We start from the raw sequence: 19,468 nt of genomic DNA on the forward strand, positions 1-19,468 counted from the left end.
GACAGTGCCTCACAGACATGGCCCAGTGCCCAGCCGAGGGCTCCCCAGCACTCCTCAGGGTTGGGGAGCACTGATGAATCGCTGAATTTTTGTTGAACTCCTCTATGTGCTGGCCCTGCTCAGGATGCGATGGGGGGTGTGGAAGGAAGGAAGGTGCCTTCTGGGTCCTACCAGCCCTATGATCTTATCAAATGAGACCGTTTTAGGCCCCAGTGCAGCAGAAGACAAAAAACAAAACCAGGGATGTGGCACTGGAACATTCTACAAAGTCAGATTCCTAACTAAAGACCCCAAAGGGTCGAGGGTTCTGCATAACCCTTATGGATTCCCTAAGAAGAGAAGAATATGCAAATAGAGGAGGCGGGAGCCAACCCACGCCCTGCAGAAATTCTTCACCCATGGGAGCCCAGCTTCTGTCAAGGCTTATCTTAGAAATCTCTAGACATAACAAAACAAAAACCTAGGCACTGCTGACTTGATTTTACCATTGATTCTCAAGCCATTAAAGGAATTTTAGAGATGAAGAAACTGAGACCCAGAGAAGAGAATTCAGTAACCAGGGAACACCCCTGTCCCCTTTCCACCTCAGTCCTCTGTCAGACTCCACCAGAGTCTTGGGGTTGTGGTAACCCTACTGTCCAGGTCCCTAGGGCCCCATAAGTCCCTGGGCCCGGAAAGGGATCAGTGCTGAATCCAGCCCTGCTCCAGCCCCTCCACAGCTTGAGATGGGAGGAGAGGTGGAGGAGCAGGTACAACCCTTGGAGCAGAGAGGTCCCTCTGGATGCTGCGGGTCCCTCCACCCCCGCCCCTGCTGCTTGCCAGCGGGAGCCCAACTGCTTCTTCCCACAGAACAGCCAAGGTTTCAGGGCAGAGGCAGAGTGCAATGCAGACCCCGGACATGGTGCTATGGGCACCTGGAAATGGAGGGGCAGCCTTTCCAGGGCTGTGGGGACACTTCTAGGGAAGTATTAAGGCTCATTCAAGAGGGGAAGAAGGCCCAAGTGACCAGGAGACCTACGAGGACCCCAGATGTGCCCCCACCTCCAGGGGCAATCAGTTAAGTGGGCAAAGGGAACAGGCTGATGCTTTATACAGAGAGCAAAAGCCTATGGGCAGATGCTCCCCTGATAAGTGACCCAATAACACGGTGAGCTAAGACAGTAACTGAGTGTCATGTTCTACCTACTAAATTATGGAGTAGGACCATGCAAATTATGATATTTCACGTTGGTGGTTATGAGGCTAGTGGCACACCAGTATGGTTTTGTGGTGTCACATAGCCACACACCACTTTGAGAAGGAAGCGTGCAATGGCACCTAACCAGCCAAGAGCCATAGAAAAGCCTGGGCCCTCTGCCTTGTGAGTTTGCCCCAGGAACCAATCTTCAGGAAACACTTCTGCACGGAGACATCCGCTGCACCATTTCCATTATCAGAATCCTCACTGTCATGGTAACCGGTTACTGGCACCATGTCCATGCCATGTCCTTGCACTCTGCAAGACTTGGCCGTCTCTCCTCCTCCACCTCACCTGGCAGGGTCAGGTGTCACCATCCTACACGCACCCAGCTCGCTAATCAGCACACTGAGGCCGACAACTCACAGAGCCGGCCGTGATCCGAACCCAACCAAGCCCGTATTTCTTCAACCAGACCCCATTGTCTGTTTAATCAGATAACTAACATTGGAAGGACTCCAAACACCCAGCCATGAGGGACTCTTTAGGTAACTCACAGGGATAGTAAACAGCCACAGAAATAAAGGAGGGAAGTGGACTTTAATCTAGTATACGTCCATACGTATGAGGACCAAGACCCCCAGAAATGTGGGGAGCAAAGGTATAGAGCAGCCACTAAGTGCAAGAGCAAATGAAGGTCAGCTCTTGGTGCAGGGCTTCAGAGGTGGGCCGCTTTCCTGGAAGGAGGAGCTGAACCATGGCACCTGACTCCTCTGATTTGCCTTCGCTCTAGTTTCTCAGGAAGACCCTCTGTCTGCAGGGATCACAAGTCCCCTTTCTGTGCGTTGGGATGAGCCTGGAAACAGCCTGCTTGCTCTCTGGGCCAAAGCGCAGCCAAGATAAGGCTGGAACATTTGACACTGGCCTCACCACAACCAAGGGACAGCCACGGGGAATCAAGGTGGAGAAGACACGGACTGACATAGTCTGAGCTATCACAGCTGTTCAGGGTGGCAAAGAGGATGATGTGTCCTCTTAATCCCCCTGCTGTCGTGGGCTGGCCCCTTCTAGAGCAGGGCCCCCAGTGGTAGATTCAGGATTATTCCCAGGCCATATGTCATTCAAGGCGAATCTGGGGACCACCAGACTATACAGTCTCTTTGGATAGCAGCTGAGTGTCATGTCACACTTAATATCATGATAAGACATATACATACTTAATCATCAGGGAGAGATTAAGTAGCCTGTGATATTTGGCAAGCATGACTTATATCCATTCCCTGAGCGACACGTGGTAAGAACCATGTAGAAGTGGATAAGACATCATGTCCTCCCCTCTGTGTCCCTCAATGGGGCAGAAAGGAAACCACAGACATAATTACCAGCCATGGGTCATATGTGCTAATAGATGGGGAAATGACTCTCTGGAGAGGATTCAGAAGGAAGGTTCTATGGAAGAAGCATCTGAGTTGGATCTTGAAGGATGTGTGGGAGCTCACCAAGCAGCCAAAGCCAGGGGTTGAGTGAGAAAGGGCTGGAAGAAAGGTCCAGGTTACTGGGACAGCATGGGCAGAGAGTAGGTCAGGCTTAGGGAACTGTGGTCACTAGTGCAACAAGAGGAGCTTGCACACACACACACACACACACACACACACACACACAGAATCACAGATTTATAATGCTAGACCATGGGTCGCAGGGAACATGCATTCCTAACAGAAGTTAGGATCCGTGGTTTAAGAATTACAAGTGTGATTCTATTTAGAAGAACTGTCCTTCCAAAGTCCAGGGTGGCCCCTCCTGGTGATCACTGCAGCAATATCCTTGCTACTGGCCAGAGAGGGGAGAGTTGCTTTTCCTGAGACAGAGCATAAAGAGGGAGATAATGATGTAGAAGAGGGTTAGTAGGGGACAAGGACCCAGTCATCACTGTGAAGGGCAGTACCAGTCCTGGCAGAGTGTCAGGTGGTGTCACATGGGGAGCAGAGGGAGTTTGCAGGGCAGAGGGCTCATGGGCACTCAGGGACTCTGGGGTAGGAGAGATGGCCCCTTTGCCCTGCCAAGGATCCATTAACAAGTTACAACAAACAGCTGGAGTAGAGACCCTGCTTCCCAGGCCCACTCTGCCAGGATGAGCCCAGAGAAGCAGCAAGGTGACTTTGGGGGGTTCTGGGAAATGGTGTTCAAGTCTGATGCCTCCAGAGAAAGGGTGCCCTGCACAAACCAGGGAGAGGGGCTGATGGGCCAGCTCCCTTGGGGCCTGAGTAACAGAAACCCTGATGGAATATGAGCTCCAGGAAGACCCAGATTTTTATCTGTTCATTATTTCACTGCTTTATCCCAGCACCTAGAACAGTAACTGACACATATAGGTACTCAAAAAATGGCTGCTGAATGAATAGATGGATTAACCATTGAACAAATGGAAAGATGATGGATGGATGGATGGATGGAAGGAAGGAAAGAAGGAAGGATGGAAGGATGGATAGATGGAGGAAGATAGGAAGGAAGGAAAGAAGGAAGGATGGATGGAAGAAGGAAGGAAAGAAGGAAGGATGAATGGATGGAAGAAGGTAGGAAGGAAGAATGGATGGATAGAAGGATGGATGGATGGATGGAAGGATTGATGGGTGGAAGGATTGATGGAAGAAGGATGGATGAATGGATGGATGGATGGATGAAGGATGGATGGATGGATGGAAGGATGGATGGATGGAAGAAGGTAGGAAGGAAGGATGGATGGATGGATGGAAGGATGGAAAGAAGGATGGATGGATGGAAGAAGGATGGATGAATGGATGGAAGGATGGTTGGATGAAAGAAGGTAGGAAGGAAGGATGGATGGATGGATGGAAGAAGGTAGGAAGGAAGGATGGATGGATGGATGGAAGGATGGAAAGAAGGATGGATGGATGGAAGAAGGATGGATGAATAGATGGAAGGATGGATGGATGGAAGAAGGAAGGAAGGATGGATGGAAGGATGGAAGGAAAGAAGGATGGATGGATGGATAGAAGGATGGAAGGAAAAAAGGATGGATGGATGGATGGATGGAAGAAGGATGGATGAATGGATGGAAGGATGGATGGATGGAAGAAGGAAGGAAGGATGGATTGAAGGATGGAAGGAAAGAAGGATGGATGGATGGTTGGATGGAAGGATGGAAGGAAAGAAGGATGGATGGATGGATGGATGGATGGAAGAAGGATGGATGAACGGATGGAAGGATGGTTGGATGAAAGAAGGTAGGAAGGAAGGATGGATGGATGGATGGAAGGATGGAAGGAAGGATGGAAGGAAGGAGATGGATGGATGGATGGAAGGAAGGAAGGAAGGTAGGAAGGAAGGAAAGAAAGAAGGAAGGATGGATAGATGGAAGAAGGAAGGAAGGAAGGATGAATGGATGGAAGAATGTAGGAAGGAAGGAAGAATAGATGGATAGAAGGATGGATGGATGGATGGAAGGATTGATGGATGGAAGGATTGATGGAAGAAGGATGGATGGAAGGATGGATGGATGGATGGAAGAAGGAAGGAAGGAAGGAAGGAAGGAAGGAAGGAAGGAAGGAAGGAAGGAAAAATGGATTCGTGGCTAGATGGATGCATACATGCATGCATGCATGCATTAGTGAGTAAATGGATGTGTGGATGCATGCATGGACGCATGGATGGATGACCAAACCTGGGGAAATGAAGACCCTAAGGGCCTAGAGACAGCAGAAACTAACCAAGCAGGCATGCTGTGCACCTATCCCAAGTGGATAACCTTAGGTGGCTGCTGCTGAGGTGTTGAAGTCCATGGCCCTTTGTGCCCAGGGGGAATATGCCAAGCACGCTCATGCCCTGCTGGCCTAGGCTCCTATGCCCTGGTCACAGGGCAGTGGGGATGCCAGGATGGGGCAAGGACTGACAACAGGCGTGCATCCCTCATACTCATCGCGTGTGTTCTTGGCTTCCAGCCCGCTCCAAAAGCCTGGTGATGGGGGAGCAGAGCCGGAGCCCTGGGCGGCCGCCATGCCCCCACAGGCTGGGCCCCATACTGAAGGAGGGCTGGCTGAAGAAGCAGAGGAGCATCATGAAGAACTGGCAGCCGCGCTGGTTCGTGCTGCGTGGGGATCAGCTTTTCTACTACAAGGACAAAGATGAGACCAAGCCCCAGGTGAGAAGCACGTGTCTTGTGTCCTGGGGCATCACGGCAGGGTCCGAGGGAGGGCTAACTAGGCCCAGGAGAGGGGAGAAGGCAGAGACCCTCCTGTCAGGACCTCCACTCCTCCAGCCCCTAAGCCACTGACCTCACTCACGGTGACACTTAGCCAGGATTTCCAAAGTGATTGTTATTCCCAGCCCCCATGTTCCTGGTATCACAGCTTGTTTTACTGAAGCACGGGCACAGCTTCAGCAAGGCAAAGGTCTCCATATAATGTGGATAGAGAGCCTCTCTGCACAACTTAAGGAAAACAAACCTTCCCTGCATTCCTTTCAGCCTCTTGGTAACACTCCTGTTACTTCCGCTCTCCCAGGACATGGGCACCCAAGACGAATCTAACCCTAAACTGAAATCCGGCTCACTGTGGAACCCCTGTGTCCAATGCCTCTGCCTCTCAGTGGCTCCTCCTGTTCTCCACCAGTACTGCACGATCCACCTGATCCAAGGTCAGGTGGGTGGGAGTCTGTGCACATCTCAGCAGTTCCCACCGTGTGGAGATGGGGTCTGGGGGGGTGCAGAGAGGGTGCTCAGTGATGGGCAAGGTGGGAGGAGGGACCCAGGCACAGCACGGGATCACATGGACATCACCGTGAGATGACCTTCCCACCCCTCTTTCAGTTCTTCTGAGTCTCTCAAGGAGGAAGCATCTGTTGGGTGCAGGCATATGTTTAGCCATCTCCAGGGTTTGGGATCCTCCCTTAAAAAATGGGGACAGGGACGGGGACAAGGAAGGAGCTGGCCTCATCTCAGAGCCTTCAGTGGCAACAGTGCATACGTTCTGTCTTCACTGTAGTATTCTAATGGTTAACTTCTGTTTGTGGAAAGTAGTACTGGGTTCCGTTCATGACAGTGATACCACGTTTTCCCCTCTAAAATACATCTAAGTTAAAATTGAAAAGTGTTTCACAGCAATGTGAATGTACGTAGTGCTCCTGAACTGTACACTTAGAAATGGTTAAAACATTGGGGTACCTGGGTGGCTCAGTCGGTTTAGTGTCTGACTTTGGCTCAGGTCATGGTCTCGCAGCTTGTGACTTTGAGCCCCGCATCGGGCTCTGTGCTGACAGCTCAGAGCTGTGCCTGTGTCTCTCTCTCTCCCTCTGCCCCTTTGGATTCTGTGTCTTTGGATTCTGTGTCTCCCTCTCTCTCTGCCCCTCCCCCCACTCGCACTCTGTCTCTCTCTCTCAGAAATAAACATTAAAATTTCTTTAAAAAGAAAGAAATAAATAAAAATGGTTACAGTGCTAAGTTACATGTTATGCATACTTTACCAGAATTAAAAAATAACTACTGAGTAAGACTAAAAAACTTTTCCATAAATGCCAGCACCGAGGAGTGGTAGGGAAGACACAGATCATGAAGGAGGTTCTGAACTACAGCTTAAGAAACCCTGATCTTGTCCAGACTCCTTGGTTTCATAAGGAAGGAACATAGCTCCCAGAGACGTTGAGTGGAACAAACAGAAACTTTGGAGTCAGGCAGATCTGAATTTGATCTGCATTAGATCTAGCACACTAGCTTTATGACTTGGGATAAGTCACTTACTTTTTTTTGCTTTTGGTTTTTCTCACTGATAAATGGAGACATTATTCCCTATGCCACAGAAATGCACTAAGGATCAGCTCGTAGCACATACACATATCTGATGGCAAATTCTAGCACATGGCCTATCTGATGCTTCCTCAGCCCTGCCCTTGTCTCGCTCCCCACCTCCCCAGCCTACCACTGAGCCCACTTCCAAGACTGGGCACCACGCTTCCAGCTTGCCCACCACCATTTGCCTTTTGGCCTTTACTCTTTGTGTTCAAGACCAGCCTTGGCCCTTCAACGATGGCTTTTCTGGCGGACCCGTCAGTGACTCTTATGTGTGACCGTCAGGTCACTCTGGTGACTGTGAAAAATTCCAGGGTTCCTAGCATCTTAGGACCCTGTTTGTGGCCCCTCCTGTCATCCCCTCCTGGCCCAGCCCATGGCACTGTCTCCTGGGAGAACTGCATGTTGATGCTGGGCAAGCTCAGGGGACAAAAGGAACACACTCAGGTGACCCGGGCCATGCATGGGCCCCTGCCACGGGCTTCCCCACATACTCCTCCTCCCATCTCCCATCAACTCCAGCTCCATGAGGAAGCTGTGTCTCCCGGATTTCCTGAACTGGACACTCCCCTCCCTCCCCTTTCATCTTTTCCAGACTTCAGTGGCTTGTAGTAGAAACAACTAATTAGATGGTGGTGTCCGCATCCTCAGCCACCAGCCTGGAGGAGCCTGGGGCCCCATCCAAACTAAACCAGGGCATTCACTGCCAGAGAGCCTTTGGATCTCTAAAAGGAGACAGTGTCTCCCAACAGATGCCAGTGTCATGCCCAGGGCCCCTGTTCTGGCCCCTGGCCGACACTCTCAAATCCTCACGGGACGCTGTTTCGTCCCATAATTCCTTCCCCCATGAAGCCTGATGGTAGCCCTGTTACACAGGCCCCCAGTCTCCAGGAGACTGTTGGTTAAATTTGACTCACTTAGCTTATACAGTATGATCTCAAACCTGCATGCCTGCTGGCAAAATAGCCCACACATTTCCACTTAATTGCATGAACTACATGTAATGGACTAATTCCCAATATCTGGTTCCTGGAAAAATGTGCCCTGCTCACTGTTTACAGTGACAGAAGGGCCCAGGCAGTAAGCACCCTCCTGACAGACAGCCTGTCCTCTGTCTAGCAGATGTAATTGTCCAGAGGAGGGAAGTCCAGCTACCCTTGATGCTGCCCAGAGCACATAACACGTGATGAGGATAACTCTCGGCCCACGCTCTTGTTCTCTGTCAGAGCCCCATCACTTCCCTTCTCCCCTTCTCACTAGCGGGAGGGTCAGCGGAGAACATAAGAGCTAGAGATGGGGAAAGTCAAGATGGAGGAAAGGGGCCGTATGGACTCACACGGGAAGATAAGGCAAAAGTGCTTTAGGACAGAACCTGGAAGTGTGCCCCTGTCCCTACCGCTTTTCCCAGCACATGCCCCTGATGGCTTCTCCAGCAGACAGACCTTGTGGTTACTAATAGAAGATTCCAGGTTTTTGCGTCTTAGCGGTCTTAGCTTCCGCTGGCAGTGTTTCTTGAGCCATGAAACCTCCTACCACATTCTTTGTTGAGCAGCCTGGTCCGTTTCCACCGTTCGAGGACTCACTTAGTCTAATGATCTGACACCCAAGTCCTTCACTTGTGGGTCTCTTGGTTTTGAATAGAAAAGGAACAGGACAGAAATGGGAAGTATAACTTCCAAAACATGCGATGGGGAAAATGTAACAAATTCAATGTGATCAGCTCAACACATGGGCGGAAAATGGAGGAAAGGAAAAAAGACAAGAGGGAAAGGTAAATAGAACACAAAAAATAAGCGACTAGGATGGCAAGGATTAGGAACAAAGTGTCATCATCACAAATGTCAGATTCGTCGGTCTCTTAAATGACAGAAAGTGGAAGACTGGCTTTAGAAAAGAGCAAAAACCAACAAGGTTGCAAAACAAAACGATGGAGACAAGATAAGCCAGCAAATGCGATCAGAAAGAGAGCAGATTTAGCAACATCAAAATCAAATATAATAGAATGCAAGGTGATGGGAACAAAGAGAAATATTTCATAATAATATAAATAACATACCGAGAAAATAGAGCACGTGCAAACTTTTATGCTCTTAATGACACAGCTTTGAAGGATGCATAAACAAAGAAAACCAATGCTCATTGTTCTCCAGTTTGTTTCAAAAAGTGAAATTACAGGGACACATTCATTGACTATAGGACAAAAGAAAGACTTTTAAATTAGCAAAATGATACTGAGTGGGGGCGTGTATGCAAGAGAGAGAGAGAAGTTCTATACATGTGGAAATAAAACACCCACTTCATAATACTTCCTAAAGTAATAAGGAAATCAAAAGTTAAATCAAACTTCTAGTTAAGGATGACTAGATTTAAAAACCCCGCAACTCCAGTGTAGAGCCCTGACTGACGCTTTCGAAGGTGTGAACACACCTGGGTGGAAGGGAGGGGGGAGACAGCCCCCCACAGCATCCCGGATGCTAGAAGACAGATGGGCGAGACGTGACTGATTCAGCAGACCCAGGAGAGCTAAAGTCTGAGCCCGCACTAGGACAGCACGACGATCTGTCTGGTTTGCAAAGCAGCGCCCCCTCACTTCCCACCAAAGATTCAGGAATTGGCAAGGCCAGATATCTCTGGAAATGAGGCCAAAAAAGGAGCCGAAAACAGGAGAACTGGTGGAAGGTCAGCGTAGAAAGCAACTAGGTCGCAGATCTCCTGAGCAACCTCACGGAAAGCCTGACTGCCTTCCGTCTCTGTAACAGTGGAGTTGGTTCTCTGGGAGGACTGGGAGCAGGGCACTCCAGGCTGAAGACGCTGGCCTGCTGGAGCATGAGACGGGGATTGATGGGCTCCAGTTACTTAGCACCACCCCCCACCGCCCCCAGTCTCCATCCCACATGTGGCTCCCAGGCCCCAGCAGTCAAGAATAGCCCTCAGGAAGGAAATGAAGAACTTTCACTGAAGAATCTGACAGGCCGAGAAAAATAAAGTATATATATATATGTGTGTATATATATATAGACATATATATATATATACCGACAGCAGTGCTTCCCCAAGGGAAGCAGCCCTGGCCCATCTCTCTCTGTTGGCCTGTCATGTAGACAGTTCCTCATGGCCCCTCATACAGCTTCTGGTCACTATTTACAGAACCAGTCGTAAGCAGGGATGAAAAGGTTTGGGTCACTACCTATTTAAGGAAAGAATCTCATGTGAAGGACAGACACATACACAGGAAAAGGAAGGGAGGAAGGAAGGCAGGAAGGAAAAGAAAGAAAGAAAGAAAGAAAGAAAGAAAGAAAGAAAGAGAAAGAAAGAAAGAAAAAGAAAAGAAAGGAGAAAGGAAGGAAGAGAGAAAGAAAAGTGGAAAGAAGGAAGGAAGGGAAAGAAAGAAGAAAGAAAGAAAAAAGAAAAGAAGAAAGAAAGAAAGAGAAAGAAAAAAGAAAGGTGGAAGGAAGGGAGGGAGGGAGGGAGGAAAAGAAGAGAGGGAACAAAAACCATGCGGGGGGAAATTTTATATAAAACTATGCACGACTTCCTCAGAGACAGACCAGTAAAATGGACAGTCAGAGAACAAACCAGTTCCCAGAATCCAGAAATAAAATATCAGAAACGAAACCCCAAGGGAAGAGTTAGAGGGAAAACATGACACAATCTTCCAGAAAGAAGAGAGGAACAATCCAGAGGAAAAAAGGAGAGGTAGCCCAGTGTCTGAATGGGAGGAGTTCTAGAAAGAGGAGAGACAAAAATCCTTAGATGCTTCCTCGAAATTAGATCTCTGGCAGGGGAACATAAGCCCTGAGTGCCGACTGCCATAACCAGCCTTGCCGTGGAGGTGCAGGAAGGTGCAGGAAGGTGCAAGAAGGTGCAGGAAGATGCAGGAGGTGCCCATCTAGGGGCAGGGACATGAAAAAAGCAAAATCTCAACCTTCCATGCTGGGAATTGCATAGATAATACCTAGAATTTTAATTCAAGACATAGTAATGTAAGCATACTATTTTGAAATGAACATAAGAAATGAAAGAGAAAAGCCCCGGCAGAAAGAGCTGGAAACAGTGACGGAGATTCGGACAACGTGGAAGAGGAAGGAATTGCTGCCTTATGCCAAGCGTTGTGGGACTGTTTGATTCATCTGACTGTATTGTGATACAACCTTAACTAAAAAAAGTGGGTGAAATAAACTGAAATAATTTAGCTGGGGAGTCCTCGGAATACAAGCTGTGGGAAGGACACAGAGAGTGAGGTGGTGATCAAAACACTCGGGATTTATCTGTATTCTTTTCGTGTCTTACAGTGAGACGATACCCATTGAAATCCATATTTTACAATGTTTTTAATTAAAACAAGAAAAGAAAGGGGCGCCTGGGTGGCGCAGTCGGTTAAGCGTCCGACTTCAGCCAGGTCACGATCTCGCGGTCCGTGAGTTCGAGCCCCGCGTCAGGCTCTGGGCTGATGGCTCGGAGCCTGGAGCCTGTTTCCGATTCTGTGTCTCCCTCTCTCTCTGCCCCTCCCCCGTTCATGCTCTGTCTCTCTCTGTCCCAAAAATAAATAAAAACGTTGGAAAAAAAAAAAAAAAAAACAAGAAAAGAAAAACTAAAACCAGAAAAGGAGTGTGACAGGGACGCAGCCCTAGAGAATTCTTTCTTCTTTAGGTAACCAGAAGGGGGATCAGCTGAGGGTTTGAAGGGCTCCCGCTTCTGGACAGAGTCACCAAGCCCAGCCAGCCTCTGCAGAGCTGACCTGACACATTGGGGGTGCTCAGAAAATGCATTTAAAGTGAACTCGGGTGGGGGTGGGGGTTTCTGGCAGCTCACGTTCAAGAAGGAGCACAGAGTCTCTGAAGTCCAAGTGCGAGGCTCATCGCATTGGCGGGAACGCAAACTGTGGACGGGATACCAGAAGCTGGATGTGGAGGGGCTTGGTTGCCACGTCTGGGAGCCTGTGTCCTCATTCTGTCAACAGTGTTGACGGGCTCTGAAGGTTTGGGGGCTCAGATTTGGCCCTCAGAGCTCTGAGGGGGAAATCTTCCAGCACCAGGACAGGCAGGGGATGGGAGGGGGCCAGGCTGGAGGCAGAATGACCATTAAGATGGGGCTCTTGTCCTGACATCGGGTGTGTCTAGAAAACCTGCCCTGCGCAGGAGCAAGGGGGTGGGGGCCTTGGGGGCCGCAGGGGAGAAAGCGTGGCAGGTGACAGCTGCAGCCTGGGGTGACAGAGTCTCAAATCTACGCCCCAGGTTGGCTGATGCACCACAGGCATTAATGGAGGTGATTTAACAATCACCTGGAGGGGCGCCTGGGTGGCTCAGTAGGTTGGGCGACCGACTTCGGCTCAGGTCATGATCTCGTGGTCCGTGAGTTCGAGCCCCGCGTCGGGCTCTGTGCTGACAGCTCAGAGCCTGGAGCCTGTTTCGGATTCTGTGTCTCCCTCTCTCTCTGACCTTCCCCCATTCATGCTCTGTCTCTCTCTGTCTCTAAAATGAATAAACGTTAAAAAAAAAAAATTTTAAAAACAATCACCTGGAGAAGGGGCTGGCTTTGCTTTTGTTTTTTCCAGGGGGATAAGCGATGGGAAGCTCAACCTTGGGAGAGGAGATTGATTTAAAGTTTGATTTAATTTCGAGTAAAAGCTTGGAATTGGGAGGAGGAAAGACAAGATGGATGGGAAAGCAGATGCACTTCTAGGAGCAAACATTAACACTGGACAGTCAGGAGCCAGAAATCTTAAAGAAACAGGAAACCTCTGGGGAGGAGAGAGAGGCCATCTGACCCTAGAGCTTGAAGGTCACAGGGAATGTGCCAGCATGCAGCCAGTCAGCCCTAGCCTCTGACTTGTGCAAGGGGAAGACAGTGCTGTCCTGAGCCGGTTCCTCGGGTCCTTGCCCCTGGAGAAGGTCCCTGGGTTCCTCGGATGAGGGAAGTGGGGGGCTGGCATCAGGCCTAGGCTAGTGGGTACACTACCATAGCGCCTGAAGGCCGACAGATGTGCAGCAGGACCACTAGGAAGCAGCTCTTTGCTGTGCCGCTTAATGCCAGCCTGCAGAACCTCTCAGCTTTGCCTGTGTGACACTCTACCCAGCACCCCCCCCCCCTTATCTCAGCCCTGTCTGGGGGCCACAATCAAGATGCTGTCAGGCCGGTCAGAGCCCAGCCCGTGCTCACAGCAAGGCAGAGAGCGGCCCATGCGTCAGACGCTGCTTCACGTCTAGACCTTGTGAATCCGGCTCAGCTGGAGTTGATTTAGCACACGCTGACTGAGCATCCTTCGTAGGTTGTGAGCTGTTGCTCAAACCAGCCCAAGAGGATGATGATGATGATGACAATGACTGCTGCTGTTGTTGATATTGCTGCTGCTTTTTTATAACACTTCCTGAGTTTAATGTCTGTTCCCCGGTCTAGACTGTAAACTTCATTCAGACGGGGCCACGGTTTATCTTACTTATCCTTTCTCTTTTCCCACCACCTAGCACCGCACTGAGTACATACCTGATTCTTGGTAATATTTGATGCTTACGTGAATAGTTGAATGAGTGGATGGATGAATGAAGAAACAAATTGAATGAATGAGTGAATTCTGACCCAGGCTTGTGTTGGATGCTCGGTAGGAAAATACTTGTTTTTGTAAAATGCCTGATGGCTGGCAAGGAGGTAACTGGACTGCGTTCCCTTATTAGAATGTAAGCTCATCAAGGTCGGGATTTTGTCTGTTTTGTTCATATCTGTGTCCTCAGTGTCCCGAGCAGTGCCCGACACAGAGTAGAAGCTCTGTAAACACTTGTTGAATAAACATTCATGATTTCCTTTGAGGCTCGGAGCAAGCTTACAAGGGCAAGATCTAAGTCATTTCTGTTGTAGGCATGGAGAACGTGATGCTCAGAAAGATAAAGTGGAAGCTTATGTGCTATAATTTTCTATATTTAGACTCAGAGAACCTGGGTTCAAATTCCATTTTTGCTGCCTATGAGCTGCAGATGTGGAGAGGTCTTTGAAGCTCCCACCTTTGGTGCAGTGTTCTGGGGCCCTGGTTGTGCTAAGGACCAGACAGTGGGAATGGGGGGGGGGTGTCAGTGCTGCCCAAACTCTCAGAGACAAGATACGTACAATCCTTCAAATGGGATCTAAAATAGAAGAGCACCAAGAAGCACCAAGAAGCCTTCTAAAATGAAACGTGAGGGGGGCCTGGGTGGCTTAGTCGCTTAAGCTTCCGACTTTGGCTCAGGTCATGATCTCAAGGTTCATGAGTTCAAGCCCCGTGTCGGGCTCTGTGCTGATGGATCGGAGCCTGGAGCCTGCTTCGGATTCTGTGTCTCCCTCTCTCTCTCTCTCTGTCCCTCCCCCACTTGCTCTCTCTCTCTCTCAAATATAAATAAACATTAAAAATTAATTAATTAAATTAAATGGGAAAAGCAGGTGACAGATCCAGAAAGTGAGGATCGTCCAAACCCACAGGTTTCCCTGAGAGCAGCGTTGCATGTGGTCCACGCTGCCTTTTTCAATAAAGAGTCCACACCAGTGGGTGTCAGGACTGCCGTGGACACCCGCTGTCTGGACCCCAGCAAGCCATTTTACAGAATCTCACATGATAGAGAAGGACAGACTTTTGTTGTCTGGCTTCCATGCCTACCAGCTAGTAACCAAAAAAAAGGGGATTTCCCGCTCTGAGCCACCATTCCCCTGTGTGGGGTGAGAATCACCACCGACCACAAGGGCTGCCGTGACAGTGAGATTCAACATGTAGGCAACACCTTAGAGGTGGTCTTCTCCCCTGGGTGGGACTGGAGCCAGTGAAGGCTTAGTAAGTCACCCAGCTCAGTGAAGCAAGACGAGTCCAGTGGTGTGCATCATGACCTGATCTTGGCTCTGCCTTACTTCCTGGGTTTGAATCTAGCTAACAGCAAACACTTCTATGCATTACGAACCAGGCATGGTTCTAAGTGCTTTGCATGTATTAACTTGCTTTAATGTTCGTACCAACTGTAGGAGGTATGTGATAGGCTGGTGTCCGAGGACGGCCACCGCCCGTTCCTGCCTTCCCCTGAGTGCACACTGCTCCTCCCCACAGGAATTGGAATCGATTTCCCCTCCTCTGTTCCTGATGAGACAGAAGTGGTGCTGGGCGAGTTCCAGGTTCGGCCTTTGAGACTCTAGGCAGTTTCTGCTTTTGCTCTCACTCTTCTATCTGGGCCATGTGGTTTCTCTCCTGCACATGTTTCCTCATCATTCTGTGGCCCACTCAGGCATCCTCACAGCATGGCAGTGGCTTCCCAGAGCAAAACCAAAGATGCATTTAGTGAATCTGCAGAGCTGGGAGGGACAGCAAAGGCAGAAAACAGCATCGAGATTCAAAATGACTTTGACAGGCTGGTTTCATGGGAAATTGTTAAGATAAAATATAAAGTCCTCCCTTTGGTTCAAAAACAATCACTTGATTTCACGGAAGAGAGAAACCTAGATTAAGAATAGGTTGAATGAGGCAGAGGTAAGAGTTTTAATCAGCTTGAAAGCTCAGTACAGACTCTGCAGGTTGTTATTGAGATGCACAGAAATTAGAACAAGGGACGGGAAAACCCATTAAGCTCTGCCGTGGTCACACCAGGTCACAACTGTCACATGAGAGCCCCTCGAGGCACCACACTTTCAGTGCAGCAGGACAGCCAGGATGGCGAGGGGTCTGAACTCCTGCCCACATGAGGCACAGACTGAATAAATCATCCAGAGAAGACAGATCCTGGGAAGGGCACCCGTTCGGTCACTGTACCTCACGTGAACAAGACTACCTCTATTCTGTGGACCTCCAGAAGCTGTAGCCAGGACAAGTGGAATTACACAAAGGCCACCATGTCCCCCTGTATGTGAAGAATCCTCTGTTCAGTGGAGCGGTCTTCTGGTCAGGGCTGAGCTCCAGTCCCTGGTGCTGTGCAAGCCGAGGCCAGACCGCCACTTGGCTTCAAAGAGAGTTGGTCATTGAATGGGAAGTTGGCCAGAGAGGATCTCTGAGTACCCTTTCAACCCTCAAAGCCAAAACGCCAGTGGAGCCCTTTCAAGGCAAAGAGGAATAGAGGCACAGTAACTAGAGTCAGCCAAACCATGGAAGTTTGCAGAAGTTCCTTTCTGGATGAATAGAACACAAGCCTGAAGAAGCAGGCAAGCTCTGGGGGTCTGGCCAGACCAGGAGAGCTTCCCAGAGTTCCTGCCATTGGCACCACCTTCGGTCTTGGGCAGCTATTCGGTGAAAAAGCTCCAACCATTGCACCTGGCAAAGGTCTGCATGGAGGCACGGTTGGTGGCAAGAGGGCTGATAGATACAGACCTTGATGCCAGGGGACCTTTGCAAGCTGGTGTCTCCAACTGGTCCTGTTTAGCTTACTCGTAAACTTGCCCCTGACTTCCTTAGAACTTTTGGAGAGCCTGGCTTCTCTTCCTCCTTCCTCCTTTCCACCTGCAAATCTCTGTCCACAAAAGGGCAAGCAACTAATTACTTCCCTAGCTGCTACCATAGATCTTGCCACAGTGAATTCTAGCCAATCTAGCTGCACGGAGAAGGAACACAGGAGCATGACGGAAAGGTACCGAATACAGCAAAAGCCCCACTCGCTGCCTCAGGATAACTCAAGAGCTAGCGAGCAGGTGCCCCCCACAGGGGGTCAGAAGTCGCCGTGAGCTAACTGGGGACTGATAGTAACATTACCATTAGTGCAGCGAAGAAAAATTAGACAATAAATGTTTTCTTGTTTAAACTGTCCTTGGGGTGGGGGGTGGGGGCTGCCTGGGTGGCTCGGTCGGTTAAACGTTCGACTCTTGATCTCAGCTCAGGTGTTGATCTCAGGGTTGTGCATTTAGGCCCCACGCTGGGCGGCGCATTGGTCTCCACATTGGGCTCCACATTGGGCTTTGTGCTGGGTGTGAAGGCTACTTAAAAAAAAAGATGTCCTTGGAGACAACTTCAAATGCTTCTTTTGTAAAGAATTACTCTTTGGAGTCTTCTAGAAAGAGAAAGCCATCATTTATTTAGGTTCGAATACCAGATATCAAATATCAAATATCAGGCTTTCTTTTTAAAGGAAGCTTTATATTTTTGAAGCTATTTGGGAAATATAACTCCCCACTATTAAACAGATAAAAATGAAAATTCTAGCCAGTTACTCTAAATCAAACAGAAACATACTTAGTAAATTCAAATCGGTAACAGCAGCCAACTCATTTTTAAACAATTTTTAGACAATATTTAGTTAAAACCGTTTTTTCCTGTGTTTGGCATGTCAAGGAAAAAAATAGAAGATTGAAGGAATCATCCACAAATAATGTGTTTTAAAGCTTATCTTGTACAATACAGCAGTGGTTTTGAAAGTGGGCCCCCTGAAATAACAAGACCAGTAATAACTCATGAGTACCTACCGTTAATCATTATATGGTAATATTTGCCACTGTTGTAGGGAAAGCAAACCAAGATACTAAGAGGTCTGATGACACATTCAAGAATATATAAATCACAAGTGACGAGTGTCTGGTTGCCCCTGAATTCTTTTGCACCCAGAATGTCACTGCCTACAAAACGGATCTTTGCCTTCTAAAAATGACTTCTGTGTTTCCTTGAGTGTGGCCTGACCGTTCATGGAGATGTAATGAGCTTCTCTCAGGGTCTGCTAATTTAAGTCCGCAAGGATGTTAGCTTATAGTACTTAAACGTCTCCCACTTATAATCAATCCTTTGGCTTTCTGTTGAACCCAGTTAATTTATAGTAATAGCTACAAGACTGATTGGTAAATTGCTAGTTTTGTCAATTACTAGGCATAAAAATGAATCAAATGACATTGAGGCAGCATGGAAAATATATTTCATTCATTGTTTAGACCAGAATAACTTACTTTTAATTATATTTGGGGCATTCTAGCTCCTTAATACATTAGTAGACCACTGAGCAAAATGGAGGGGATTGAGAGCGTCCGTGTAGGTCTCCTGCCTTGCCTGGTCCCCCGAGGACAGAGGGAGCATTTGCTGAATGAAGAGCAGCTTTTGAGAGGATGCGGAGGAGTTGTGCCTTTCTCAGCAAAACACGGCCTAGGCCCTTTGGTGGCAGTCACCGCCACAGGTCAGCCGGGCACAGGTCAGTGTACAAAGAATCCATACCGTGTTTCTTAGACGAACCTGTTCTCAACTAAACAGTCCAGTGGCCGCTCTCAGAGGCACTATGTGCCCCAGAGCACAGCAGTAGTTGAAGAGCTTAGAGCAATAAGACAGAACCAAACCTTTTCCAGCCAAGGGACGGGCCCTCCCACCCAAGGCGAGCCCCTGGACCCAGCATCAGCACATCCCAATAGTGCAGATTTTGAGCAGAAACAAACTTCTGAGGAAGCGTGTCCCAAAGCATGGGCCAGGCTGAGTAAGCAGGCTCAGCCTCTGGGACGGCCTGTCCATCATGGGGTCAGAAGGCTGGAAACATGCCAGGGACGATTGCATGAAGAGCAGGCTTATGGTTCATTGCCAAGCACCCCAGGGCTGTAGAGAGGCCCTGTGTCCCACCTCCTGCCCCCCGCCCCCCACCGCTCCTCCGGTGTGGGACAGGGGCCAAGTGGTAATGCCTACTAAGGGCTCCCAGTTCAGAGGGAACACCAGAGGCTTTTCCAAACCCGCCAGGCAGGCTCCAAAGAACCAGGGCAGGGTGAGCACTAAGGTGGGACAGAAATCTACACCAACATCCACCCAAGTCCTGGATCAGAGAAAATACCGGAAAGAGGCGGGTGGCCAGTGAAGACGCTCTCCCCTTAAGAAACTCAGAGCATGTGCCTCTGATGGCTGGTTCCCATGTGAATGCACCAGCCCTCTACCGCAGATACCGAGTGCTGTGGGCTCCACATGGATCGGGCCTATCTCTGTGTCTCCCTTAAGCCCTCCATCTGGAAAGCCAGGTATTTTAAGGAGGCAAAGAGGCCTACCATCGGGTCCAGTGAGCCATGGGGGAAGAGAGGCCACTTTCATGCTCTGTCCAGGGGAGATCCTACAATGGCTGGGGACGGGCCAAGGACTGCTGTGATAGCCGCGACCCCTTACTTACACAGCAACCTACAGTCTTGCTGGGCTCCTTCCAGTGCTCCAGTCTAAATAGTCAGGCAGGAAATGGATGCCACATGGCCATCACAGCTCGAGGCCAGAACCCAGACCTCCCTCCAAGCCCTGCGCAGAGCCTCTGACCACGAGAGTGAGGCAATTTCCCTGTGCCTTCTAATGCCACATTAGATGGGCCTGATCTCTCATTGCCTTTCCCTCCCAACATCCAATCAGATGAGCGAGAGAATAATCTTTATTAATTAAACAGCTTGGCCTACATAAAAATACAATGTGTAAATAGTACTAGGATTCTAAAACTTTGTGTGTGTGTGTGTGTGTGTGTGTGTGGCCAAGTGAGCAGTTTGGGATAAAATTATCTAAAGTTTAATTTCTCAAAATAACTTCTAATTAGTTACAATAAACAATGCTAAGTAGTCCTAAAATCCCA

The 19,468-nt window shown here is 49.1% G+C and overlaps 1 protein-coding gene across 5 annotated transcripts in view; it reads left to right on the forward strand.

The window, feature by feature from the left end:
• Positions 1-19,468, forward strand: part of ARHGAP22 (Rho GTPase activating protein 22) — a 175,238-nt gene that overhangs the window by 54,143 nt on the left and 101,627 nt on the right. For all 5 annotated transcript variants that reach the window (XM_030335617.1, XM_030335616.1, XM_030335612.1 and 2 more), the window contains one exon: positions 5,137-5,336. In XM_030335617.1, the coding sequence (XP_030191477.1) occupies positions 5,137-5,336 (200 nt within the window). The remainder of the gene's footprint in view (positions 1-5,136; positions 5,337-19,468) is intronic.

Source organism: Lynx canadensis, chromosome D2 (assembly GCF_007474595.2).
Source record: "Lynx canadensis isolate LIC74 chromosome D2, mLynCan4.pri.v2, whole genome shotgun sequence".
In the NCBI taxonomy this organism is placed as follows: domain Eukaryota; kingdom Metazoa; phylum Chordata; class Mammalia; order Carnivora; family Felidae; genus Lynx; species Lynx canadensis.